The 27,934-nt window shown below is 37.3% G+C and overlaps 2 protein-coding genes across 5 annotated transcripts in view; both read right to left on the bottom strand.

Annotated features, from left to right (window-relative positions):
- The window catches only part of LOC307126808 (kinesin-like protein KIF21A), a 56,136-nt gene extending 42,516 nt beyond the window's left edge, over positions 1-13,620 (bottom strand). For all 4 annotated transcript variants that reach the window (XM_079817521.1, XM_079817522.1, XM_079817523.1 and 1 more), the window contains exon 1: positions 13,277-13,620. In XM_079817521.1, the coding sequence (XP_079673647.1) occupies positions 13,277-13,320 (44 nt within the window). In that variant the 5' untranslated portion in view covers positions 13,321-13,620. The remainder of the gene's footprint in view (positions 1-13,276) is intronic.
- On the bottom strand, positions 13,277-27,145 carry abcd2 (ATP-binding cassette, sub-family D (ALD), member 2). Its single transcript, XM_079817526.1, has 10 exons — positions 26,019-27,145; positions 25,377-25,557; positions 25,151-25,272; positions 22,452-22,617; positions 22,029-22,123; positions 20,742-20,887; positions 17,866-18,011; positions 17,562-17,646; positions 17,352-17,477; positions 13,277-16,257 (listed from the first exon to the last, which is right to left on the bottom strand). Exons 1-10 carry the CDS (start codon positions 26,961-26,963, stop codon positions 16,041-16,043), a joined length of 2,229 nt encoding a protein of 742 aa, XP_079673652.1. The 5' UTR covers positions 26,964-27,145; the 3' UTR covers positions 13,277-16,040.
- Positions 27,146-27,934: the final 789 nt, after the last annotated feature.

The raw sequence follows: 27,934 nt of genomic DNA, 5'->3' as shown, positions 1-27,934 counted from the left end.
GATGTGAAAATGATAGCTGTGTCGGGGTGAAACTAGCAAAAAACACTTGCGTTGCACCTGGCGTCGCATTGCGCCAGGTGCGTGATAGGGCCCATAGTCTGCCAAGACCAAATTCATTAACAACGGCATATTCAATAACATGCTAAAACTATTTTGAGAGTTGTCAAACCTCAGAATGTTTCAGAATTCAATTTATATTACAAGCAAACAACATTCTCACAATTGACACAGATGGCGCTATAGGAAGTGTGTTTTTATAGCTAGCCAACTGAATAATAACACTGGTTTAATGGCATATAGACATGTAAAGTTATCTATTGGGCTTGCAATGCAATGGCCAAGTATTTAAGTCTGCATTTGCATATTTGGATATGGATAGAGTAGGCTACATTTCTGGCCTAAGCTGGACTGGGTAAACCCAGCCTGATCTGCCGGCGATTTGATTTCGCCCTGCAGCTCAGTCTGGAAACCTGTACATTAATTTCTACTGCTTCTGCTACACTTTTGTGGGAACCAATCACGGACTGGCTTATCCACCTGGCGCGCTATTAGCGGGTTTAACACGATGGCGGATAGAGAAGCGATGGGTCGTTGGCCGTTGATCATGCCTCTTGTGGTCTGATTGGTTGAAGGACTATCCAATTGCATACAGAGTCATTTGATTTATGCTCGTTTATCACGCCTGTTGTGGTCTGATTGGTTGAAGGACTATCCAATTGCACACAGAGTCATTTGATTTATGCTCGTTTATCACGCCTGTTGTGGTCTGCTTGGTTGAATGACTATCCAATTGCATACAGAGTTATTTCATTCATGCTAGTTTATCACGCCTCTTGTGCAGTAGAAAATACATAGCAGACTCCCCAGGCCAATGTTCAATCTTAAAAATTGAGCTTGATCTGGTGATAGCCAGACAAGGCCTAAGCTACAACATGGCCTAGACTTGCTGATAGTCAAAATTCTGGCTACGTAAGACTACACTCTTACCTTTGCACTTTTATGTGTGTGTGTGTGTGTGTGTGTGTGTGTGTGTGTGTGTGTGTGTGTGTGTGTGTGTGTGTGTGTGTGTGTGTACATGTTCACTCTTCAAACATTACAAAAGGGAAACCCGATCACTAAATCATACTCGGAAGTGCTGTAAAATATGTCCTGTTCAGGGACATCGTCTGATTCAATACAAGGTCGTCTAAGGTTGTGTAATCTAAGCAGGAAAATAATATTCCCGGGTAAATGAGTAGCCATGACGAGTGGTTAGGAGACAGAAATGGGATTTGAGGATTCCCCCGCCTGTTGAACTGTCAACAAAACTATCACATTATCTGTTTGTATTGTCCTGATTAAAGCCTGATTAAAATTGTTAGCTTTGCACCGATTAGTTTTGCATTTCAAGGAAGGCCTGTTTTACTGAGGATTCCATTTCTTGCTAAATAACAAAAGAACAGGTACAAACAAACATGTTGTTTTCGTACACGTTATGAGACAGAAAGCAGAAGTGCTCAGACATCAAAAATTTCCACACTGTTCTAAAAAGCAAACACTCAGTTTTCACCCTTTTTTTAATAGCTCTGTTTCTACATTCCACAAATAGGGCACAAATTGGCTCCCTTTATTCATTAATGTTAAGAATTGGAGGAACAAATATCTTGTATTATATTGAAGATATTTACAGTATTGTTTTAATTAACAAAGTTTAAAAACACTAGGGATGCACCAATTTGAAAGTTTTGGCCGATACGATAACTGATCATTTTTTATATTTAAAAGCCGATAATGGATATATTAGCCAATAAATCTAAATCCAACATTAAATCCATGTCCCAAGCACGCAACAATGATGTTCTCATTATAATTTTATGTAGCCTATATGACAGACTTGCACTGCACACATGGCACTTAACCGTATTTTCCTTTTTGAAGTGATTCCAATCATACTTCAAGCTATTCAAAACCATCATGGGAAACATCATGCGTATCTGAATTGTCTCAGCTGAAGGAAATAATCCATTATTTATTGGCTTTAATATATCGGCCAAATTTTCTCATTGGGCCGATAGCGATAACATTAAAAATTAACACGATACCCATACCGATATGGTGGCCGATATATCGTGCATCCCTAAAAAAACATTATATTTATCTCTGTCAGCCCTATACTGCAAAATTTTCCTTATTAGGCTACAAAAGAAAAAAAAAATACACCTGAAAATTATTTGCACACTTTCTACAGCATAATGTATTAATAATATTATTAATTGATACAATAATGTCATTCAATTTTTTTTTCCATTACATTTTTGCATAAATTGTAGTCAAGCTCCACAATATCCATATAGACTTCTATATATGCATTACTGTAAACATGACTTATGCCTACAAACTTCCAAATCTATTGAAATTCTATTGAATTCTATTGAAATTACTCTGGTAATATTTTGTGATAAATTGTTTCGAACTCGGACACCTTTTTAACATCCTGTCAGGATAAGCACGTCTCTTAAGTATTTTAAACATGAAGGAATATTTTTGCAGCATCAGCTGTGTTCTATCACTCTGGAAAGTGCAAATTAAGTTGGTTTGACACATACAGGAAGTGTCCACAATGATAGACTTCCTGCTTACAGGTCTCACTGCACACATGTGAGGTTATGGACAGGAAGGTTACAGGTGACTGTAATGCTGTATGACTGTCACCCCATGGGTCAAGCAGGAGCAAAAGAGATGACACCTGATGAAAACAAAGACCCAAAACATACATCCACATCTTCTCCCATGAGCTCATCGGCATAAAACATCAACCATAATAAATGGAAAGAATCCGTTGCTTTTGGAACAAAAATGTTTAAGGGTTAAGTGTGCAAAACACAAGCATATCTCTATGCATGAACAGGGCCTAAATAAAAACACTTTTCTATTTAAACAAGAGAAATTATATATCTGGGAATCAAAGGGACAGAAAAAAGGCAGAAAATAAGAGACAGAGTGACATGAGAAAGATATACTGTACATATCTTTGGCTTTTCAGAATAGTTGTGGTGGAAATTGTTGTCTCACTCTTCAAAATGGCATTTAACATGCACATATGCCTCCCATGCTTGAGTAAACATTAAAGCATCTGCATAAAGACTTGCACTAATGCCATCGTCCTTGTGTACACAGCCAACCACCCAATCCTGTGTGCACGTGAGTCTGTTGAGTCATCAATTCATATGACAGATGGTTCCTAGGGTTGGCTCTATTCAACTAGATGAATAATCATGAGTAGACCTACAAAAATCAATTTGGGCTACAACAGAAGGTGGAGCTCTGGATCTATTCAGCCCATTTTTTTTCTGAAAGTCTGTAACCATTATGCCCAGTCAGAATACTCATGAGGACGTGAGGGTGGATTTGAAAAAGAAAAAAAAAAACACTTTACATTCATAGAGTGTGACATGAAATTGGATTAGTGACAAAAGAAAGTGTCAAATGCATGAGTCTTTAGAAATGGCTTTGGATTTGTGGTGGTTTCAATTTGGAAAAACTTTTATATCATTTTCATTAAAAGTTTAAAATTTAAGGACTAAACATGGCAGGAGGTGTGACCATAAAGCCCCCTAAATACTCACGGCAAAGTTCTCATCAGAAAGCATCTGATCATAGCGATGTGGATATGTTCGCACAAGCTCTGAAATTCAGCACTCCAGTCAAGTCACGTCACATTTATTTAAATAGCACTTCATACACTGCCCGGCCAAAAACAAAAGTCGCTGTTTGGATTTAAATAGGCAAATGCTTAAGAGTCAATGATTGGATCATAATTGCAGTGATTATTATGTTTCTAGCATGTTATATGGTCTTAAACCAAATCAAAATGATGGAGTGTGTAGCTTTTAATTTCTTAAACAACCATGTAGGAAGACACATCATGGCCATATTCCAGGATGACAATGTCAAGATTCATCAGGCTCAAATTGTGAAAGAATGGTTGGGAGGGAGCATAGAAGAATAATTTTCACACATGAATTGGCACCTCGGAATCCAGACCTTACATTAATTGAAAGTCTTTGGGATGTGCTGGAGTAGACTTTACAGAGTGCTGGACTCTTGCATTGTCAATACAGGATCTTGACCAAAAATTGATGCACCTCTTGAGGGAAATGGACTAAGAGGTGCCAATACATGTGTGGAAATGATCAGTATTCAGTGTCAGATAAATCAAACAGCTTTACAGTATTAAACATGAAAAAAAAACAGTGTCAGTGTTTCTTTCAAGTAGAATTACGACTTAAATTTCTACTAAAGCAGCTCTCCAGTGTGTTCATGCCTTTACTCATGGACATCTGACGTTTAAGGCCTGAACAAAATAAATAAACTAGAGAAGATTTCGACGTCAAAGAAGGAGGAGCCTACAGTATGTATTCGCCAAATGTAATCGGGTTTACCAGCCAAAGCGCCTGATTTTTTCGAATAATTATTTTCGAAGTCTGTTATGCTCATCAAGCCTGCATTTATTTGATCAAAAATACAGAAAAAAATGTAATATTGTGAAATATTATTACGATTTAAAAGAATGATTTTCTATTTTCCACAGGGCTCAGTGCTTGGACCACTTCTCTTCTCCATCTACATGTCATCACTGGGATCGGTCATTCAGAAACATGGCTTTTCCTATCACTGCTATGCAGACGACACTCAACTCTACTTCTCATTTCAACCAGATGATCCCACGGTTGGTGTTCGTATTGCTGCCTGCCTAACAGACATTTCTGCCTGGATGAAGGAGCATCACCTGCAACTCAACCTTGCAAAGACTGAACTGCTTGTGGTCTCAGCCAACCCAGCACTTCATCACAATCTCTCCATTCAGCTAGGATCATCAACCATAACTCCGTCCAGGACAGCCAGGAATCTTGGAGTTGTGATCGATGATCAGCTAAAATTCACTGACCACATTACTGCAACAACCCGGTCCTGCAGATTTGCATTATACAACATTAGGAAGATTAGAGCCTTCCTATCAGAGCAGACCACACAACTCTTGGTCCAAGCTCTTGTTCTCTCCAGACTGGACTACTGTAATGCTCTTCTAGCAGGCCTTCCGGCATGCACTATCAAACCCTTGCAACTGATCCAGAATGCAGCGGCGAGGGTGATCTTTAACGAGCCGAAGAGAGCGCACGTCACGCCTCTCTTCATCAGACTCCACTGGCTACCAATAGCCGCTCGCATCAAATTCAAGGCACTGGTACTCGCCTTCAAAGCAACCACTGGCTCTGCACCAATTTACCTTAACTCGCTTGTTCAGACATACACACCCTCCAGGAGTTTGCGTTCTACCAGTGAACGACGCCTTGTGGTGCCATACCAGAGAGGCATGAAATCACTGTCACGGACCTTTTCCTGGACTGCCCCCACCTGGTGGAATGACCTGCCTATCTCAATTCGAGCAGCCGAGTCTGTAGCCATTTTCAAAAAACATCTAAAGACGCATCTCTTCCAGCAGCACCTGACCAATCAAGAATAGCACTTAACATTCTATTCATTTTTCTGTCTGTCTAATTTATAAAAAAAAAAAAAAAAAAAAAAAAAAAAAAAATCCTGTGTGTTCTGTGTTAGATTAACTGAGACTTGTTACAGCACTTGCATACTGTAGCCTCTGACTGTTGTAGTTGCTTCTATTGCTCTCATTTGTAAGTCGCTTTGGATAAAAGCGTCTGCTAAATGACTAAATGTAAATGTAAATGTATTTTAATTCGCTTTAAAGTATAATTAATTTATGTGATGCAAAGCTGAATTTATCAGCCATTACTCCAGTCTTCAATGTCACTTGATCCTTCAGAAAGCATTATAATATATATAATATTTTAACAAAACCGCTTTACTGCTTATCAACCCACTTCCGACCTTGTGCAACAGGCAGCTAACCAGGCTGTTTTACATCTCATAACTATGGTGACATTTTAACCAAAGGAAAGGGTGTAAATCTGAGATTTCAGCTTCTCAATAAGAGATCTTCACCACACTAGCTTTCAGACTGAGAAGTCTTATAAGTGATAAGCTACATATATGCCACAACCAAACAGTAATACATTAATCTGCAACATAAACATCAGACCAATGCAACAGACTCAGAGAGTAATTTGATAAAGCAACCTATTGTTAAGACCAGCGGCTTAAAATATTAATGCTGTGACCGGTGGTATTGAATATACCAGTGGTGGATTTTCACAGGCCATAAGAGAACTGCTCAAAAACTACACATGTAAAGTCATTAGAAAGGTGTCAAATGCTTTCATTCTATGACATTTTAGCTCCATGTTAAAGAATTAAGTCGTAATATTATAAGAATAAAGTTGTTAAATCCATTTTTTAAAGATTAAATCCTATCCCTATAGTGCAAATCATAACTTTTCTCATAATATTAGGATGTTTTTTAAGTACATTATTAACACTATACAAAGTCTTTAACCTCCTAATTTGATGGCTTTATTCTTGTAATAATACAACTTTAAATGTCCTAATTCTTAGGTTTTTAGATAATTTTAACATGGCACTAAAATGCCATTTAACTTTCTACATTTCTGAATATGCTCCCTGTTCCACACATTTGTGTCATTTGCAAAACTCTGAAAAAGACTGATGTGTCATTAAGTAAGTAAGTGGAAAGTGCACTGATCTGACAAGTACACAAACAGCTGAGTTTTTTCCAATGGCCATACTTGGGCCCTTAAAAGGTTTCAGTTTGAATAGCAGCCATCTCACATTTCAATTAAAGTCTGATTAAAGATGTTCCCAAAGAGCAGGATCCGAGTATCCCAAATCTATTTCAAGTTAGATTAGGAGAACAACAGATGAATGAATCCAAGATCTCTGAATACAAGATGAATGAAGTGATTTAGAAGGCAACAGTCTAACAGGTAGAGACTGGTACTGTATCAAAAACTAACCATAGGCTGGATAAACTACAAAAATACTGAAATGTTACAGAATCTCTAGCTAGTAAAAACACACACCTTTGGGCCTCATCAGGCGTGGTTTTACAAACAACAGATACTGTCAGCCATGTAATGCTAATTAAACAGTTGCCATGACTTTGGCCTCACAAACAAAGAAGAATGATGGATTGTCCTTCATTAATGTTGCAGATTGAAGGTCTAAATCTCAGAGCCTTTGGCTGTTACTTCATTTAAAAAGGGCATAAAGACTGCTACTGTCTTTATGATGCTGAGCCAGGCACCAAAACACTGATCTCATTCCCTGTGGAGAGAAAATCTACTGATACACAGTCTTAAGACATTCCACAAAGCAATTCTGAGGTATAGTACAAGCTTGAACAAACATTGCGATATCTTCGGACTGAACCTTTGGGCTTTTGCGGTGTGATAATGTAAGAAACTGAAAACATTGCTTATGTCAACACAAGCAACTTCTAAAGGCCCGAAACATACTCAAATGAGCAAGTATACACTTCTAAATATGACAATTCGATGTCAGGTAATTTCTAACGCAACAAACATGTTGCAATCTCAGTATTACCACAAAGGGTGCTAATTAGCTTAGCTAATCTATAGCATTAGCTATACTTCTAAAAATGGCATGTGAAATTAGCTAAACTACTGCACATTAAACTATAAGATTAGATAACGATAATGTGCTAAATTACCTATACTAAACTTGCTAAACTATAGCATTAGCTAAACCATTTCAATTAAATTAGCTTAATGTCTAAACTTGAGCTAAACTATCACATTAACAAAACTGCTACTACATTAGTTAAAATACTAATATTATCTGAACTACAACATTTGTTAAATGTCTACTAAATAAGCTAAATTTACGTGAAATTAGCTAAAATACTGCACATCAAACTATAACATTAGATAATGGTTTCTATTAAATTTGCTTAATTACCTAAACCAGGGTTTTTCCTACATTGCAAATTTTTTGGCGGCCGCCAAAACAAATTTTTGCCCCGCCAAAGTCTTATTTGATCAGTTATTGTGATTTATGAGTGATGTAGATCTACTGCGCTTGTGATCGGCGCATGTTAACTGATGACAGAGAGAACGAGCGGAGAGCCCTACCCCGCGCGGACGCAGAGAGATCGAGCGGAGAGCCCTACCCCGCGCGCACGCTCTCGGTCTTCAAAATAAGCACCGTTTTAGCATTCTAATATATCACATATCACGTTAATCAAAAGGTCGGAAGACCGAATCCATGTTGCACGTGGTGGATTCGGACATTTTTTTCCTTGAACTACCGCTGGATGTGAATTGCGCTCAAAAAACGCTAACTCTTCACCGACCAGCTGACATAAACCATACTTTCAATAAACGGGAAACAAATCCTATCCAGTTATGAAGTGTTTTCTGTGTGTTGACAAATCTTTCGCGATGTTCTAACAGACGGGATTCACACACAAAGCGTCTGCTGGTGTCCGATTCGCGACCTAATGACTCCTTTGAACCGAATCATTTTAACGACTGGTTAGAACAACTGAACTGTCCAACACTGAACTCACGAATCAGTTTAATAATTTACTCAGAACTCCTCTGAAATGAGAACACAAGTGTGCTCACCCAATTTAGCAAGAGTGGATAGTAAGAATTAGTTTGAATTATCCACAGTCTTTCAGCTTATTTCTGTTGACAATGTGTAGTAAATAGATAGCCTAAAATCATTTAGTTTAGACTGGAGTGAGGTGAAACCAGAACAAAGTTATTAGGTAACTGATAATTTTAAGAAATTGTATATGGCAGAAAATTAGGCTATTTGTTATTTTTTTTATACTATTTTTTAATATTGATATGGTTATATACCAAAACAATTTTTTGTAAATAGTGTAAAAATGAGGAACAAAAGAAACAAAAATCAAGGTATCGAAATAAGATAAGCAAAAATTACAAACTGTTTCTTTGAATTTATTTTAAATTTATTGTCAGTATTGCGATCGCAGATCAAGTGGGTAGGGTACTTTTTACTGTGTATGTGTGGATGACCATGTCTGTCAGCCACCACCGAAGACCATTTTTGACCCAGGAAAAACCCTGCTAAACTACTAAACATTAGCTAAACTATAGCATTTTAACCAAATTAGCTAAATGACTAAACATTGAGCTAAACTACCGCATTAACAAAACTGCTACTACATTAGCTAAATTAGTTAAACTACTAATATTATCTGAACTACAACATTTGCTAAACTTCTACTAAATTACCTTAATGACATGTGGCATTAGCTAAACTACTGCACATTAAACTATAACATTAGATAACGGTTCCTATTAAATTTGCTAAATTACCTAAACTACTAAAAATTAGCTAAACTATAGCATTTTAACCAAATTAGCTAAATGACTAAACATTGAGCTAAACTACCGCATTAACAAAACTGCTACTACATTAGCTAAATTAGTTAAACTACTAATATTATCTGAACTACAACATTTGCTAAACTTCTACTAAATTAGCTTAATGACATGTGGCATTAGCTAAACTACTGCACATTAAACTATAACATTAGATAACGGTTCCTATTAAATTTGCTAAATTACCTAAACTACTAAACATTAGCTAAACTATAGCATTTTAACCAAATTAGCTAAATGACTAAACATTGAGCTAAACTACCGCATTAACAAAACTGCTACTACATTAGCTAAATTAGTTAAACTACTAATATTATCTGAACTACAACATTTGCTAAACTTCTACTAAATTAGCTTAATGACATGTGGCATTAGCTAAACTACTGCACATTAAACTATAACATTAGATAACGGTTCCTATTAAATTAGCTAAATTACCTAAACTACTAAATTAGCTAAACTATAGCATTTTAACCTAATTAGCTAAATGACTAAACTTGAGCTAAACAATTACATTAACAAAACTGCTAATACATTAGCTAAATTAGTTAAACTACTAATATTATCTGAAATACAACGTTTGTTTAACTTCTACTAAATTAGCTAAATGACGTGACATTAAACTATAACATTAGATAACGGTTTCTACTAAATTTGCCAAATTACCTAAACGACTAAACATTAGCTAAACGGTTTCAACTAAATTAGCTAAATGACTAAACATGAGCTAAACTATCCCTTTAACAAAAGCTACACTTCTATTAAATTAGCCAAGTTAGCTAAAAGACTAAACGTTAGCTAAACTATAGACTGTATAGGCCAGAGAAACAAGATCTTTGTATTTTGGGTTTGAACTTCCGTTTTTGCGTAGCTCTGTATATTTCTGTGGCATGGCAGGGCTAAGGCCTATAGCATTAACGAAATAGCTTTTACTAAATTAGCTAAATAAGCTAAATGTGGATTCGTTGGAAAAGAATATCGCAGAACAAGTTACCTAGTTAAAGTTAGCTAAATGCTAACATGTTTATCTCTGAATAATAACAAATTCAGTTTGCAGATATCTGAAGGAAACTCTGTTTCTATTGTGACCAACAAAAATGCAAGGCGACAAGAAGACGACATGCTTGCAATACATCAGCCAAGGTACATGACCATACATTTTCAAAAAAACTTTGTGTGACCTGCTTGCTTAAACTAAGCTTGATAGATTAACATACTCATGTGATCTGTATAGGACTGTTCAAATGCCTACCAAGCTAAAGCATAGTACATGTACATTTTCTACAGACAATATGGACATTTTCAATTCTCAGATTGTCCAGGTGCTAAATAAACCCATTTCCATGTTTTCAAAATGCATCCAGCACCTGTTTAAGCACATTTAACTTTCTCTGTCTGACATGCTTTCATAGGCAAATATGATGCCTTCATAGAAATGTGACAGAATAATAAAAATGGTGGAGTGAATGGCATTAGGCCTAAGTCCAAAAGTTGAGCAAACTGAGCTGCAGGTCAAAGTCTGTCAGCTCCAGTAACCAGAGCTCTTGAGGCATGTACAATGTAACCTGAGTCTATAGATGGCCTTTGTTTTTTCAACAGAGCCTTTTCCAAACACAAAAAGTATTCTGTTTGTCCTTTCAATTTGGTCACAAAAGGATGCGTTTAATGAAGAAGATAATAATTTCCAAGATATTATCACACAGACTTTAACTGCTTAACTTGGACTACTATCCAAGGATAGTTCACCCATTCTGTCATCCTTTAGGTTGTTCACACTGTGAGTCAAAATTTGATTATTTGTGTATCCGATTGGAATCTGATCTAAATTATTGACTGTCTACAATGTGTATCACAACTGTTCAGATCTGTGTCCCATGCCACTCTTTCGTTTTCCAGAATATCTGCATGACTTTCGGCAGTTAACTAAAAAAAATAAAACTATTAAAACATGTTTTTGTTAACTGACAGAAAGGTAGCTGAAATAAAATAAAATGTTAATATTAGATAAGAAAATTAAACAAAATTATAAGTGTTTACCTGGCAACTAATTGAAGTACTAAATAACTAAACTGATATAAAATAAATTCAATCTAAACAGAAATTATATATATATATATATATATATATATATATATATATATATATATATATATATATATATATATATATATATATATATATATATATATATATATATATATATATATATATATATATATATAATTATATTTAACTAGTAAAAATGGCAAAAGTACATAAAACTACTACTTAAACTAAAATTAAATTGAAAACTGAAAATATAAAAAATAAAATTTGAATATGTGAATACATATCTTATAATACTAAATAAACAATACTTTAATAACTGTAATGTGTTTTTGTCCAAATACAATGAAAGTCAATGAGGTCCAAAACCACATTATACTTTTACTGTACGGTCAAAAACATTATTTAAAATCTTCTTTTGTGTTTCACAGAGAAAAAATTTAAGTGTACAAGTTTGATATAATGATGATAGAATTTTCATTTTTGGGTAAACTATCCCTTTTAAATCGACATGAAACAAACAGATAGTCTTTGCTTCCTTATTGTGACGTATATTCGAGTGAAACGGCTTCTCGAACAAGAAAAAAAAAATTAAGGGTGGGACTTGATTATGTCTATCGGGAATTGATTGGATCGTTGTTGTTTGCAATTTCTGTGATCTCACATGACTGACAGGTTGTCCCGCACTCGCGCCAGCAACAAGAATGGTCCATTTTGATTGCACCGTGACTTTAAATTACAATCAAATTTCAAATACATCCAGTGATTGCCAAAAGAAATAAGATGTTTGAATAGCTTTAAAAATATAAAATTCAACCTAAAGCTTGACAATCCTGTCATAGTAGAACCACTTCAACTCAACAGTCCTCAGTAGAATAATGTACATAGAAAAAAATATTAGATTTGCATACAGTATCTATAAAACATTAAAAGTTCAATCACAACTTTACTGTAACATAAGATACAGTAATCTAGACTCACTTTTGTGGCTTTCGTCAATAGAAAATTAGAAATGAACAGAACAAATGACAGAAGATTTGCCTGCATAATGTTAAATGTACATATATAAAATATTAGGAGTCCATGTTTATAAACACAAGGCCATAACTAAAACATATATGAAAATAAAATAAGAGAAATTTAAATAAAATGTATGCATGTTCAACTAGTACACAAGAAACAAATAAATATATTGGATAACAATAAAGATGCATTTGAGTGTGTGTGTGTGTGTGTGTGTATGTGACGTATCTGGAGTTTAAAATACAAACTAAAACCTATAATAAAGTATATATATGATAATCTGATCCTGTTCAATAACAATCAGTGACGTAAGAAAAGGCCATATAAAGTTGCATATCTATTAAGCAGTAGGAGTTCATAATAACATAATGAGGCCTTACAGCCATACTGTAACCTAACATATACAGTAGTAGTTTTCACCCACTTCTTAACCAACAGAAAATAACATAAGGTAAAATAAATAAAAATGTCTAAAAAATGTATAGCTATGTAATCGTAAACCATATAATCTTATATTACTTTAAAACCGTAGCTAATTAACATCACCTTGATTAACACTTTCTATTCTACATCATGGATCCATATGGAACAAGCATTTAGCAACACAATAAGGCCAGTCTGACCTTAGAATGAAAAAATAGGGCAAACACTTAAAAAAAGGCCACGTGCATGCATATAATCGTATATTTATTAAACACTGGGCGTTTACGTCAAAACAACGAGCTGTGCGGAACATAAAGCCCTGATGATGGTGTGACATTGTAGCAGGTACATAAGAGGCGGGCCCATATGGAGCATCAGTGAGACTTTACAGGTTCTTCTGTAGATTAAATAATATATATGAATGTATAGAAGTATACCTGACAGCCACGCGCACTGAGCTCTCATCCTGTCCCGAAGACATGTTCCCGGTCAGGACACAGAGGATAAATATAGCTGATTTTCCTTTTCTTTATCGGCTTATGTAGCAGACACAGACAGAGCGTCCCTCCCGGCGTCTATTTTGTCATTATAAAGCTGGAATGATCCAAACGGGTGCTCTTTTGACTGGAAAATGATGCAAATATCAAATAAAACATCTCGTGTTCGGCGCAGCACGTTACATGTTTAATGAGCTGAACGGTGAGTGACTGCGCTCACACACAATCATCTGTCCTGAAGAGCGACTCTCTCCTGGAGTATGACATCACCACGCCACGCCCTCATCTTGCACGCCAGACCACGCCCTCCTCTCTACGCCAAAATGACAGGGTAGGCAGGTTCCGTGGGACATGGAAAATATCCATTACAATATAAATGCAAAATTTACGATACAGTAAAATATATTGTCCAATATACATGCTTTGCTCCATTTATATGTATTTGTTTATTCACTTATTTATTCATTTACTTTCAATGTAATTAATTTAAGGTTCAAAACAAAAGCCTCTCGAATTTTTTTGTAAATGGTGGTTGGCTACAAAGACAGAAAGGATAAATCTTACAGCACCTCCTTTTGGACACATGCAGTAATGCACTTAGCATGATTCCCATTACCCATATGCGAGACGTACTGTTTGCCAAAATAATGATATTAATTTGTTGGGTGATTTGTTGAATAAAGTAACCAAAATAATTAAGAATACTAATGGCAAACAAAAAACATTGTAAAAATCAAAACAAACACATTAAGTTAATAAATAAATAAATAATAAAACAAAACAAAATTGAACAAAATTGTTTTCTACAATTCCTTTTTAAATTCAATTTCAAATTGTCATGCAGATCCAATGTTAAAATCATTGTTATGATATTGCTAGACAGACATGGACATATCGACAGAACGACTGATAGATAGATACTACTTGGAAGATAGACCGATATATAGGCCTATTACTTGGAAGACAGACAGACAGACAGACAGACAGACAGACAGACAGACAGACAGACAGACAGACAGACAGACAGACAGACAGACAGACAGACAGACAGACAGACAGACAGACAGACAGACAGATAGATAGATAGATAGATAGATAGATAGATAGATAGATAGATAGATAGATAGATAGATAGATAGATAGATAGATAGATAGATAGATAGATAGATAGATAGATGACTATATTTTGGTAGTATTTAGTATTTTATTTACAGGCAGATTTTTTGTTTGTTGATTGTTGGCATACTTGACAGAGTCAAGTCTCATTCACATATAATTCAACCGTATATTTAAAAAAACAAAACTCCCATTGGTGTAAAAACATTACCTAGCATACAGGCGAGGAGATATACAAACAAGAAAAAGTTAATTGTTTTTGTTCTCCAGAGGTTTCATAAAATGCAGTCATTTTGTAGTTTGTATAGGAGGCCTCTTTGTGTTTTCCATGTTTTCCATGTTCTTAAAAAAAGTAATGGAGATTGTGCCCAACAAGCGAAGCAAAGAAAACGTACTTTGTATTCAGTCAAATCTTCCAACCAAGTAGGATTTTAAACAAAACAATCATAAAAAAAACAAATGCAGTTCTTCAGTATTTGAATAAAAAGGTTTTAACATGTCTGTTTTGTATTTGATATTAAAATAAACACAAAGATAAACACATCACAGTTGTAAGACAAACTTCACAGTATATCAGTCTGAATGAAGAGAGACATATGTGCAAAACATTTCAAAACAACTAAATAATACGACTTGACAGTGGAACTGAGAAACAAATATAGAACAAGATGGTGAGCATGTATCTCGTTTAGTCCGGTGACCCAGAATCACACATTCTCTAGCTGTTTGTCAGCTGAGCGTGGACACAACATAACCACCTCCTGTGCCCTCAGTGTGTGTATCCAGCATATTGTATTTGTTCAGAAAACCAGAAACCTGCTGTCTTAAACCCAGAGCCCTCCAGCTGACTCACATAATGACCTATAGATAGTCATGCCTCATTTTCTCTTTCAAGCTTCTTCAATGGTTGATTGCGTAAAAGCTGATTTTGTAAATTACCTACATGATTTTTCAATTACTAAATGTATAGGTTTTAACTTATACTAACTTAAAATTTAATTTAAAAAAAAGTGTTTTTTAAACACGTTAGCACATTTTTAATTTTGAATATGGAGGGAAGTTGTTTAGGTTAAAATAAACATGTAATACGGATTAAAAAAATGAGCAACATAGCCTTAGAATTAAACTACCTAAATAATAACTAGCTGAAAGAGTTAATCCAGTAAACAACATAATTTATGCAGTTGAATTCTTGGATAATTGGTTCACTAAAGTGCTGAAAATGTATAACCAATATGATTAAGAAGAAAATTACAAACTAAACGAAAAAAAAAAAAAAAACACATTATAAAAGGCAAAACAAATAACAAAAATCAAAGCAAAAACAAAACAAAAAGTAAAACAAAAAGATCAAAAACAAACAAACAACTAAGTAAAAACAAAACAGAACAAAGTAAAACAAAAAAGCAAAACTAAATAATAAAAACAAAAAATAAAATAAAAGGGATCAGTTTCTATGATTCCTATTAAACTTCCATTTCTGTGTCGAATTGTCATGTATGCACATCAAATGTTAAAATCATTGCAAAAATGTTTAAAAGTACCAAACCAGGACTTTTCCTGAACATCAAGCATCTCCAGGGTTCTTTTACTTCTCTTTCTTGTTTTCCGCCGTCTTTAGGACCGAATCTTCGCCCAAGATCTTACACAGTTCATTCAGTCTGAGCTGCATCTCAGGGATGCCTGCGAGCTGAGACTCTAAGCGCTGTTTTTCCTCCGTCAGCGTAAGCCGCGTGGCTGTATCTAGCTGCTCGAACCGCCAGCCGCCCTCCCCGTCAAACTGCAGCAGGTGTGTGTGGTATTTCCTGTGGATGGTAATTTGAAAAAATCCAATATATAGTTATGTATGTACAATGCATTCCATCCATTTTTTGCAACACTAACTGGTAAAATATTCCTTCAAGGACAACGATTGCAAAGAAATTCCCTATAATTCCCAACTAATTAATGTTTCTTCAGTAAATATTTGAATGAATGAGGAATTTATATAGCGCTTTCGTATGTACAACTGTACAGTGTACACCCAAAGCGCTTTACAATTTGCATTCATATAAATAAATGCGACTACAGATAGTCAATTTGCATTCATTAAGTACAATAAAAAAATCATGTTGAATACTGACTCCTAAAGACACTTTCTGCAATGTCTCTTAAATAATTGAGTCGCCTGCCTAATTTGAAATATTGGCTATGTTCACACTCTCCATTTTTTGGATTGACAACTGCAATCACTAGAGTCTAGAAATGTCTCGTTCAAATAGCAACTTACAGTAGTATCTCAAATACTTTCTGTATGAATGTGCAATGTGAGTCAAGCCCGTATCCCGTTACCGGCAACAATAACGACAGTGACCAAAGTAATATAAAAGATGGCGACGTTCATAAAACTGAAAAAAAAAAAAACACTTTTAATATGACTAGAGCCCAATTGAGCCACAAGTTCATCCGTCAAATCTTCATTAATAGCAGCTTATATATCTCGGTGCAGAGAGCAGTCACAAGTAAAACACAAAACTGACGGGAACAGCTCTGGTGGAGAACAATTACTGGATCTGGAACCTTCAGATGACACACAGCTCAAAGCGAAACCACACACAAAACCCCTCAAAAACACATGGTAGACATGCGTTTGTGCAGCACAGAGCGGCTCTCTCGCACTGCATGACGTGACAACAAGTTGTCCAGTCCAGTCCGGTTCCGTTCACACAACGTGGGTTTTCTAGAAAATGCGGTTGTATTGAAAATGTACTGGTGTGAATTCGGTTATAGAATGCGTTTGTCACTCTTGTAAATAACCGTATTACGGACTCAAATACAGGACCGACAACCGTATTCTGCTGCTGTGTGCCATTTTGTTTTGGATTAGTTTCAAGAGCGTTTAAAGTTTTATGTTTCTTACCATAGAGAAGGTCTATGGGTGATGGACAGCAAGGAGATTCCAGCATCCTTTGCAGCCTGAAATATTTTACCCTCTACATCAATGCTGACAGCACTGGTGCACTCATCCAGCAGAGCATACTTGGGCCTGAAAAAAAGGTATCAATTATATAAAAGACAATCAATAATAAAATCACAAGATATTAAAATAATATGTGCAATGACATCTTACTTGTGGTAAAACATGCGTGCCATTCCCATACGCTGCTTCTCGCCTCCAGAAAGAACATCTTTCCAGTCCATCTCTGCATCCCAGCCTGCAACCAGACACAAGAGTGAACTACCTCCAAAACATACTTTCTATTGGACTAGAATAGATTTTTGTTGGCCTCTCAAAATAACTATGATGAAATGTCTTTTTTTTTTTTCTGGTGGTAAGCTTATTATGCAGCTCACAATAATTCTTTCATGGATGAAAAAGAGATTGAAATGGCGAAATACTGGAGTCATGCAAGGTGGGAATTACATGTACAAACCTCCTTCCCGGGTAACTATGGGGTTTAAATTGACAATGTCCAGAATGACTTCCAGGTCCTTGTCTCTGTAACCCTTGTCATGCAAGTCATCCAGAGAGTCGGGGTAGATGACCTGGTCTCGTAATGTCCCGACAGACATGTATGGTCTGGAGAGATGGATAAAAAATGTTTAACGATATTATGTCAGGTGGACTGACGTTTTTAAGGTTGTGTGGTATTATATGTGTGGCAGACAGACTGAATGTCTGATTGATTGAGAACAGAGGCATCATGCCCACTCAAACTAAGAGGGCATGTGCCCCCTCAGATTTTTTTGCCAAATGGATTTGAATGCAGCTTCCAGAAGACAAAAATATAAATTTTTACATTTGATAACTAAGCTTTTGGAGCGTACGATCACACCGGTGTTATTAGAACGTTCTGTGCATCACGTCATCAACTGCTAAACTGCTCAGCGGAAGCGTTCGTCATATCACAACTTTTCAGTGTTTTCAACCACATAATGAGTCCTATTTTAACGATCTAAGCGCATGGTCTAAAGCGCATGCCGCAAGTGCACTTAGTGCATCTCCGAATCTTTTGCTGGTTTAACGACGGGGAAAAATGGTTGGTGTGCCCGGCCATATCTATATATATATATATATATATATATATATCTATATATATATATATATATATATATATATATATATATATATATATATATATATATATATATATATATATATATATATATATATATATATATATATATATATATATATATATATATATATATATATATATATATATATATACACTCACCTAAAGGATTATTAGGAACACCATACTAATACTGTGTTTGACCCCCTTTCGCCTTCAGAACTGCCTTAATTCTACGTGGCATTCAACAAGGTGCTGAAAGCATTCTTTAGAAATGTTGGCCCATATTGATAGAATAGCATCTTGCAGTTGATGGAGATTTGTGGGATGCACATCCAGGGCACGAAGCTCCCGTTCCACCACATCCCAAAGAGGCTCTATTGGGTTGAGATCTGGTGACTTTGGGGGCCATTTTAGTACAGTGAACTCATTGTCATGTTCAAGAAACCAATTTGAAATGATTCGAGCCTAAAGTGTGCAAGAAAACATCCCCCACACCATTACACCACCACCAGCCTGCACAGTGGTAACAAGGTATGATGAATCCATGTTCTCATTCTGTTTATGCCAAATTCTGACTCTACCATCTGAATGTCTCAACAGAAATCGAGACTCATCAGATCAGGCAACATTTTTCCAGTCTTCAACTGTCCAATTTTGGTGAGCTTGTGCAAATTGTAGCCTCTTTTTCCTATTTGCAGTGGAGATGAGTGGTACCCGGTGGGGTCTTCTGCTGTTGTAGCCCATCCGCCTCAAGGTTGTGCGTTTTGTGGCTTCACAAATGCTTTGCTGCATACCTCGGTTGTAACGAGTAGTTATTTCAGTCAAAGTTGCTCTTCTATCAGCTTGAATCAGTCGGCCCATTCTCCTCTGACCTCTAGCATCAACAAGGCATTTTCGCCCACAGGACTGCCGCATACTGGATGTTTTTCCCTTTTCACACCATTCTTTGTAAACCCTAGAAATGGTTGTGCGTGAAAATCCCAGTAACTGAGCAGATTGTGACATACTCAGACCGGCCCGTCTGGCACCAACAACCATGCCACGCTCAAAATTGCTTAAATCACCTTTCTTTCCCATTCTGACATTCAGTTTGGAGTTCTAACAGATGGGTGTGAGTGCATTTGCTATTTAAACAACGTGATGCAGGACGTGAAAATGATAACAGTGTCGGACTGAAACTAGCAAAAAAACATTGGCACTGCATTGTGCCGGGTGCATGATAGGGCCCTATATGTTTCTGTCTGACATTTAAATACAGATAAGTACTAGCAAAAAACATTAATAGTTTGTAAAGTATACACTGATGCCCATGGAAGCGGCAATAATTATTTCAAATAGCCTATAATTTGACGATGTGTTTTATTTATATCATATTCTACACATTGCGTAGGTAACTATAATGTTTACTTTAATCTTAGAATATTGTAGGTCCAAAATGAATAGTGCCCCAAAGTTGTCGAATTTCTTTTGAAGCAAGCCTGGCACTAGGCGATTAGTGCAGAACCATACATTTTTTGCAGGGAAAAATACATTTTTAGACTACTGTCATTTGACCGAAGGTAATGGAGGACATTTCAGGACTTCAAAGAAGACTAAATCGATGCAGGACTTATAGTCCAAACATTCTTAATATATATAGTCCTAATATTCCCCCCTCCAAGTGGTGCTCCCTCAAAGACAGACAGACAGACAGACAGACAGACAGACAGACAGACAGATAGATAGATAGATAGATAGATAGATAAACCTGTGTATAAAATATTAACTGCTGCGCTTGCACCTGCAGGACTCCGTAAATATTTCACTACTGAGGACTCTGGTTTCTATCACTCAGCAGTTCACAAAGCTTTAGTTACGCTGTCTCTGACTCTAGTTACAGCAGTCAAACCCTGAAGGTGCCACGTCTGCAAGATGGAACAGAGATGGAGGACAGTAGCTCTGTTCTGAAACCTAGTAAGCTATTTACCTCAATGGCATTTTAATGCCTCAATGGTGAAGTAAATGTAACATTATTTCAATGCATATACTTTGTATTGTGACTTGTTTATTTCATTATTTAATTTCATAAACCATATTCTGCAAAAAATGTGGGGTTATGAAAGGTTAAAAAAACAGTGAAGACTAGCGCTTGTTAGAACAGTGCTTGTACAGTGTGTGCTATGTGTGTAATACTGCTGATTCTGATTCTGAAGAGGTGTGTGTGAGATGCCATGGGTAAGTGTTGTTCGTACCTCTGTGGGATGTAGAACATGTGCTCAGGAGAGGGTTTATGCAGTAGACCACCGTACACGGGCCACAGGCCACTGAGGATCCGGAACAATGAACTCTTCCCGCATCCATTTGGCCCTGTGATCAGCAAATGCATCCCTTCCTCTACCTGCACACAATATCCAGTTACAGGAAACATGGTACAGTACACATAGTTAAGTAAGAGGTATATAGCTTAGAGCAAGCTGCTTGGATAGCTATCTAAACAGACAGACAGACCCAAAAGACAACATTTTAGTTTGAGCTCTTGTGTGAACTTAAACTGCACAATTGTAACTAAAGAAATTCAGAATCAATTTAGAAAGCGTGGTCAGGTGAATCATATATACCCTGTGTGTGTGTATATATTACAATAACGACATATTATATTTTAGGTATCTAATATATATTAGATATACACTGATCAGGCATAACATTATGACCACCTTCCTAAAGTTGTGTTGGTCCCCCTTTTGCTGCCAAAACAGCCCTGACTCGCTAAGGCATTGACTTACAAGACTGTCTGTCTAGAACAGCCTTCGCTCCCCACGTGCATCAATGAGCCTTGGTCGCCCATGACCCTGCCGGTTCTGCCCTGTTCCTTCCTTGGACCACTTTTGATAGATACTGACCACTGCAGACCAGAAACACCCCACAAGAGCTGCAGTTTTGGAGATGCTAGCCATCACAATTTGGCCCTTGTCAAACTCGCTCAAATCCTCACGCTTGCCCATTTTTCCTGCTTCTAACACATCAACCTGAGAACAAAATGTCCACTTGCTGCTTAATATATCCCACCAATGATTTGATTAATTGTGTGCTAGGATATTTGGAACATGATGGACGCATACCCAAAGATATGATTATTCATAACAAATGAATTAAGTCTGCCATCAATGTAAACACAGCTTCATATTAATAAAATACTCAAAATAGCAAAACTAATACTATACCATTGATAGTTATAACATCAGTTTAATTCCGTATTAGTTCTTTATTGTTACTTTGCTTGGCAACCATACGCAACTAAACTTCACTTTGTACAACACCAAACAACATTCCCATAACCTTGTCTTGACTTGTTTAAGACACTTCATGTTTCTGAGTTGCATGTGCAAATATGAAACTATGCTTTCTTGCCCGCTGATGAAACCAGAAACACATCAACGGTATCATTGCACTGTGTAAAGATTATAGTCAATGGTATATTTAAGCCAAGATGTGTAGTATTAAAAGTTATTGATACAGATGCTTATTCTTGTTTATCTTACCTTGAAGTTCAAGCAGGACACGACCACATCTCCATTAGGAGTGATTATAGGCACATTTTCACAGACTATACCTTTATCCACATCAATCACTTTGCCTGTAAAAACAGTAGAAAAAATATAATCAGACAGAGTTTTAGAATAGAATCAAACTTTGAAAGAATAAATATCTCACATTGAAAAGTTGCAATGGTAATAACGTTAAGATTTTATTTTATTATCTATTCTGTACTTTTTTTCTTGGTCTATTTTAAACCTATATGATTTTCTTTTCTTCCGTTTGAGGAACCACTGACATTCATTGTATGGAAAAAAAACAGACATTTCTCAAAATATTTTTTATGTTCCACAGATGAATGAAAGTCATACAGGTTTGAACATAATGGTGAGTAAATGATGAGCAGAGCTGCCCTTTATTCATTAGACCTTTGATTTCCAGAGGCCCGTCGATGTGCATCTCAGGTCGGCTCCCGCTTATCATCTCCCCTTCAGTCGAGGTGGCAGATGAACGTTTGTATATTCCCCTCTGGACTTCGTCAAATACCAAAAACATGTTGTGCACACGTGCTGTATAGCCAGCTAACTCGGTGACCTAAAGCACACAGAACAAATGTATGTGATAGGAGTGATAGCGAGACATTTAGAGGTCAGGATGACTCAACATCAGATAACATTGCTCAACTGCTGTTTGCCAGATCCAAAGTAGCTGACCAGGTATTTGGGCCACTTATGTAAAACATTTCTCATCTTAGCATCAATAATGCTAATCAGCCTTCGCTAAACCCATTGTGTGAAGTTTATATTAATCCTTTGCACAGTATTGGCCTGAATGGTTGATCTTATCCAAAGCATGTGTTAGGAAGTGTTTAGCAAGTGTTTTTTCTTGTTTAGGCAGACACACTGCATCCCAAGAGCCTCGGCAAGAAACATTGTACTTTCCTTTGGGAACTCAATGGAGTCAACAAGAAAGATTCCTCTCCTGAGACTAACTTGCTAACTGACCTTCCAAAGGGTTTAGGAATCTAAAGATGTTTTTCCATTGCTAGCTTGATGTGCCCTGCTATACTCAAATTAGCAGTGTTTGCTAATCCAAACATTACTGTTGCTTGTGATGTAATGGAAGTAGTGACAGGCCTTTTCTTCTGTAATGAGGCGTACATTCGAGTTAAACATATTATTGAAAAAGAAAAATAGGGTGGACTTGGTTCTATTCATCTGTTATTGATTGGATGGAAGCAAATCTTAATGCAAACACATCATAACCTGCATACGTTGCATACGTGAAGTCTTTCATTTCACCGGGCGATCTGAACGATGTTTCCACCAGCTTTTGCATGTTTAGCTCCTAAACTCCCTATATGAGTGTGTAAAGTACACTAAATTCACTACACTAAATATTCAACTATGTTACTGATCTGCCTCCATTGACACTATATGATAATTGAACTGAGCTGGATGACATCACTGTTTTCTCCAGAGCAGCAGTATAGCCGAATCAAATGTTGTTGCATTATTTCCTGTTTACACTGTAAAGCTGCTTTGAAACAATCTGCATTGTAAAAAGCACTATATAAATAAAGATGTTGTGATGCATGAGCCAGTAAAGAGGACTGAGCATACCATTGCCCCGGAGCCCGAGCTCCACAGTGAGTCAGACCAGGTGCGTGAGCCAGCAACAATAATTGGGACTGGACAGCTCAGGAAAGTCTCCTGTTTCTCCAGAGATACCACCCAGCCTCCCTCTCCCACCTCCTATTCCAAATCTAGCCAGTTTATCAGCCCCGCCTGCGCTGGTTCCCATCAGCTCCTCCCTGGTTTACTCCACAGTCCACACTACCGGCCTTGGTCCTCAGTCCCACCGTCCTCTGGAACTCTTGACCTCATTCTCCAGAGCCATTGATGTTGCGTAGGCTCTTCGGCTCTTCAGCTCCACCTGGGTATTCACCTTCATCAGCTCCGTCTCTGTCTGTGGTCCCCCTGGTGTCATCAGCCAAACCTCCACCTTTGCTCCTTCCTCCCTCGATTCCACAGTGGGACATCGTCCTGTCTGCACTTTGGTTCCCCGCCTGGCTCCTCCCACGATCATCACCACCCTGGCCTCTCCCGCCGCCGGCACCTCTCTGTTGCTGCCTTTGCCTGCTCCACATCCTCCTCCATAGCCCCCACCCGCCCTCCTCCGTTAGGAGGATGCACCTTCCCGGAGGGGGGCATACTGTAACGTGTAGGTCCTGTCTTGTTCTGTTTTATTATCATAGAGTTTGGTTTCCCTGTTTGTCTGCCTGTCCTAGTTCGTTTCTCGGTTATTAATTTAGTTCCAGCACCTGTTCTGTTCAAATTTACATTGATTACACTCCTCATGTATTTAAGCCCCGTGTTTCCTTAGTTCCTTTGTCCGATATCGTCTTAGTATTATGTGGCTAAGTTATTATTTTCTCCTGCGTGTTTCCTTGTGAAGATTATTATTAAAGACTGTCTATTTTGTACTCCTTGTCTTCATGCACTCCTTACAGCCACCGAAAGTGACAGCAATAGTATTCAAAATGGCCTAAAAGCATAGCAATATGCTAAAAACCACATACTTTAGCTACGACCTGGCAACGACAGCTGGTTTTACAAGCACTGCTCTTGAAGAAGAAAATGTCAAAATGTTAATTAATTATTAACAAATCACATGTAGGGCTAGCTGACAATTATAACAGGAACACAATATGCTATTTCAAAGGTCTGAAATAGCATGATGTCGTGCTTTATAGTGTCTGTAGTTGTAATGCGTACACAGCATCTGTGAAGTGGTTCTGACTGATGCTCTCTGTTCAACAGATGGTGGATTAAGTTGCCCAGTAGGCTTAGTCAACAGAGTGGCAGCTGATATCAACACCGATCACTAGCCTATACGCAAAGATTCCCAGCTTTCACTGCTGCGTGACATCTCATCCTTTGTGATTTCAGTTCCGAGAGGCCTGTAGCCATGCTCCAGCCCTTGTTTTGTCATTGCTATACAATAAATGTGATGAAATATGGCTTGCTCCTTGATGTTAATGTCAAGAACAATCATATTGTTTATAATAATTAATGGCTGTAAAAATAAATGCAAATTAACAAAAGGAACATGTTTAATATTTTACCTCTTTATAAGAAGACATGATCCTTTCAATGGCATCGGCTCCTGAGGCCAGTAGGTTGCGTGCTGTTGTGAAGGCCTCTGTTCTTTCACTCACCAACACTTGTGTCTGACCATCCGCCAGCTCTTTAAGAGACAAGTGGATTTGAAACATGACATGTACAGTAATACAAAAAGTATATAGAATAAATTAGTAGAACAGAACCGAATAAACGGGACTTCCACTTTACCGTTGTCAGCAAAGCCAGTTGCAGTGATGATGGGCACTGCGACCATAACCAGACCACATCCACTCCAGACGTACTTCATGAGGAACTGCTCGATCATGATGTACCACAGACGTTTTGATAGGATGAAGTTCATCTGCTCCGCCAGGGCACTGTAACACTTCTGCAGCTGCCTCATCTCCACCTGCCACATGATAGCAACCAAAGAACAATTCATCTAATCAAGCTGTCAAAACAACATTTAAAATGTGTCTTGACAAACAAACATACACAGTTATATGAATTTCTTAATTTGTCAATTTACTTTAATTCTACTTCCTAATCTGAAATTCAGGTAATGATTTGGGATTTAAAATGAATCCCCAATCCCCATTTCTGCCACTTAAAACAGAATTTTGACATAAACCTCATAATGACTTAAAAAGTTGAAATGATGACCTAAAAAGCAAAATACACACATGAATGATGTACTTCCTCGCCTTATGTATTCATGCACATGTGTACACTGTTTCTGACACGTTATGGCCCCTATAACTTAATACGTAATCACATTTGCACTATATATGATTGATGCATTTCCTAATGCCCTACCATAAAAAAAGCAATTATCTGTAACATATTAATGTGCATTATGTATTTCCTCACCGTATGCCCCCTATAGAAGGCGATCTCCTCTGCATTGGCTATGATTCTGGAGTGCACATATCTTAGGTAGCCCTTCCTGTGTGCCTCCTCCGCCACCAGCTTGCCGAACCTCGGCGAGCAGGCGCGCAGAACCTTCGCCGTGGCGAACACCACCAGACCCGCTAACAGAGTCGGTCCGGTTGCGTTCGCACCCCGAGATCTCGCGGTCTGGATTAAAGTATATGAAGTCAGAATCACGTCCAGGATGGGTTTGGTTAGGTTTGAGTACAAATGCGCAATGGACTGCGAGAACATCATCACATCCTCGGTCAGAGACTGGTCCGGGTTCGCCAGCCTCCCGTCCATATTACTGACCTTATAATAGGTCTGATTGGTAAAATACGTTTTATATGCATGATCTACCAAACGCGTGCGGAACGCGAGCGCGAGCTTGCACTCCAGATAACGGATCGCGCTGTTGACGAATGTGGCCGGGATGGCGATCAGAAGCCATTTCATCAGTTTGATCATGAAGCTCCGCGGCTGCTTCTCTACGATCGTTTTCACTATTTTACCATCCAAACCTGCCACGTAAATAGACAGAAACGTCCGTGAAACGAGAGCTATTGAATGTAAACATAGTAAACCCAGTTCTTTAGTTACAAACCTCGGAAATACGATTTGAACCAGTTCAAGAACCTGCTTGAAGAATTCCGCATTGACACCGGGTGATTTACTAAGACCGGACACAGTCTCGGGTGTCGCTTTATGAGTAGATATCAATCCATTCTCGTGCCCTGGCGCAGATGTGTTGTTCTTGATTGTTTTCCGTTGATTTATTTGTTTGCAGATGATGGGGTAAAGCGTTTTCGCCCCGTATACGGCGGCCGCCAGGAACGCCGCTCTTTTCGCCGCAGTGCTCTGATTCCATCTCACTTTTGATGCCGCATGTAGGATGTTGCTCATTTTTATCCTGCTTTTACAAAAATAAGTAGCTTGCAATCGTCGATTTGTAACGAGTTACATCCATATGGCCATGCAAGGTCTTAAATAGAGAATATATACATACAATTCATGGCACCGTAAGGTTGAAACAGCACCGCTAGGTAGATGCTTCCGTCATTTGGGTTTTCCTCATTGGTCACGCCCCCACTCCATGCTGATTGGTTGCAACACTTGACGTATTTAAATATAACGGAATGGTCTGATCGGTCCAATATATTATTACACACTCTTTCAGTTTAAAAGGCATTGTTTTGTATTCATTTATAATGATAATATTATAGTATATTGTACATTTTCTTTATTTTAAATGGAAAATTCTTCATTCATAAGCAAAATCTTGCAAAGGGTATCCCATCCTACACCCACTTTGAAATTGAATTAAACTCACAATCTTAAATCTCATTATTACATAAATAATAAGAAAAAAACATAAGATTCCTTAAATACTATGAAGAAATATTTAAAGAAAATATATGTATTTAAATGTATATGTATTCTTTATGCTTATTGTATTAATACAATTTTGTCCAAGCAACTTATGATTTGATTAGATTTTGTTTTCTTTGTTTATGTATTTTAATTGTGTGTGTGTGTGTGTGTGTGTGTGTGTGTGTGTGTGTGTGTGTGTGTGTGTGTGTGTGTGTGTGTGTGTGTGTGTGTGTGTGTGTGTGTGTGTGTGTGTGTGTGTGTGTGTGTGTGTGTGTTTCTTTATTCCCTTGGCGATGTTCTTGTGTTTGTTATTCGAGCATTAATTTATGTGTATGTATGTATGTATGTATGTATGTATGTATGTATGTATGTATGTATGTATGTATGTATGTATGTATGAATGTATGTATGTATGTCTATACACACACACACACACACACACACACACACACACACACACACACACACACACACACACACACACACACACACACACACACACA

The sequence above is a fragment of the Gobio gobio genome, assembly GCF_949357685.1.
Source record: "Gobio gobio genome assembly, chromosome: 5".
Classification (NCBI taxonomy): domain Eukaryota; kingdom Metazoa; phylum Chordata; class Actinopteri; order Cypriniformes; family Gobionidae; genus Gobio; species Gobio gobio.
The sequence above is the reverse complement of the archived record's forward strand: the minus strand, read 5'-3'. Positions and strand labels throughout refer to the sequence as shown.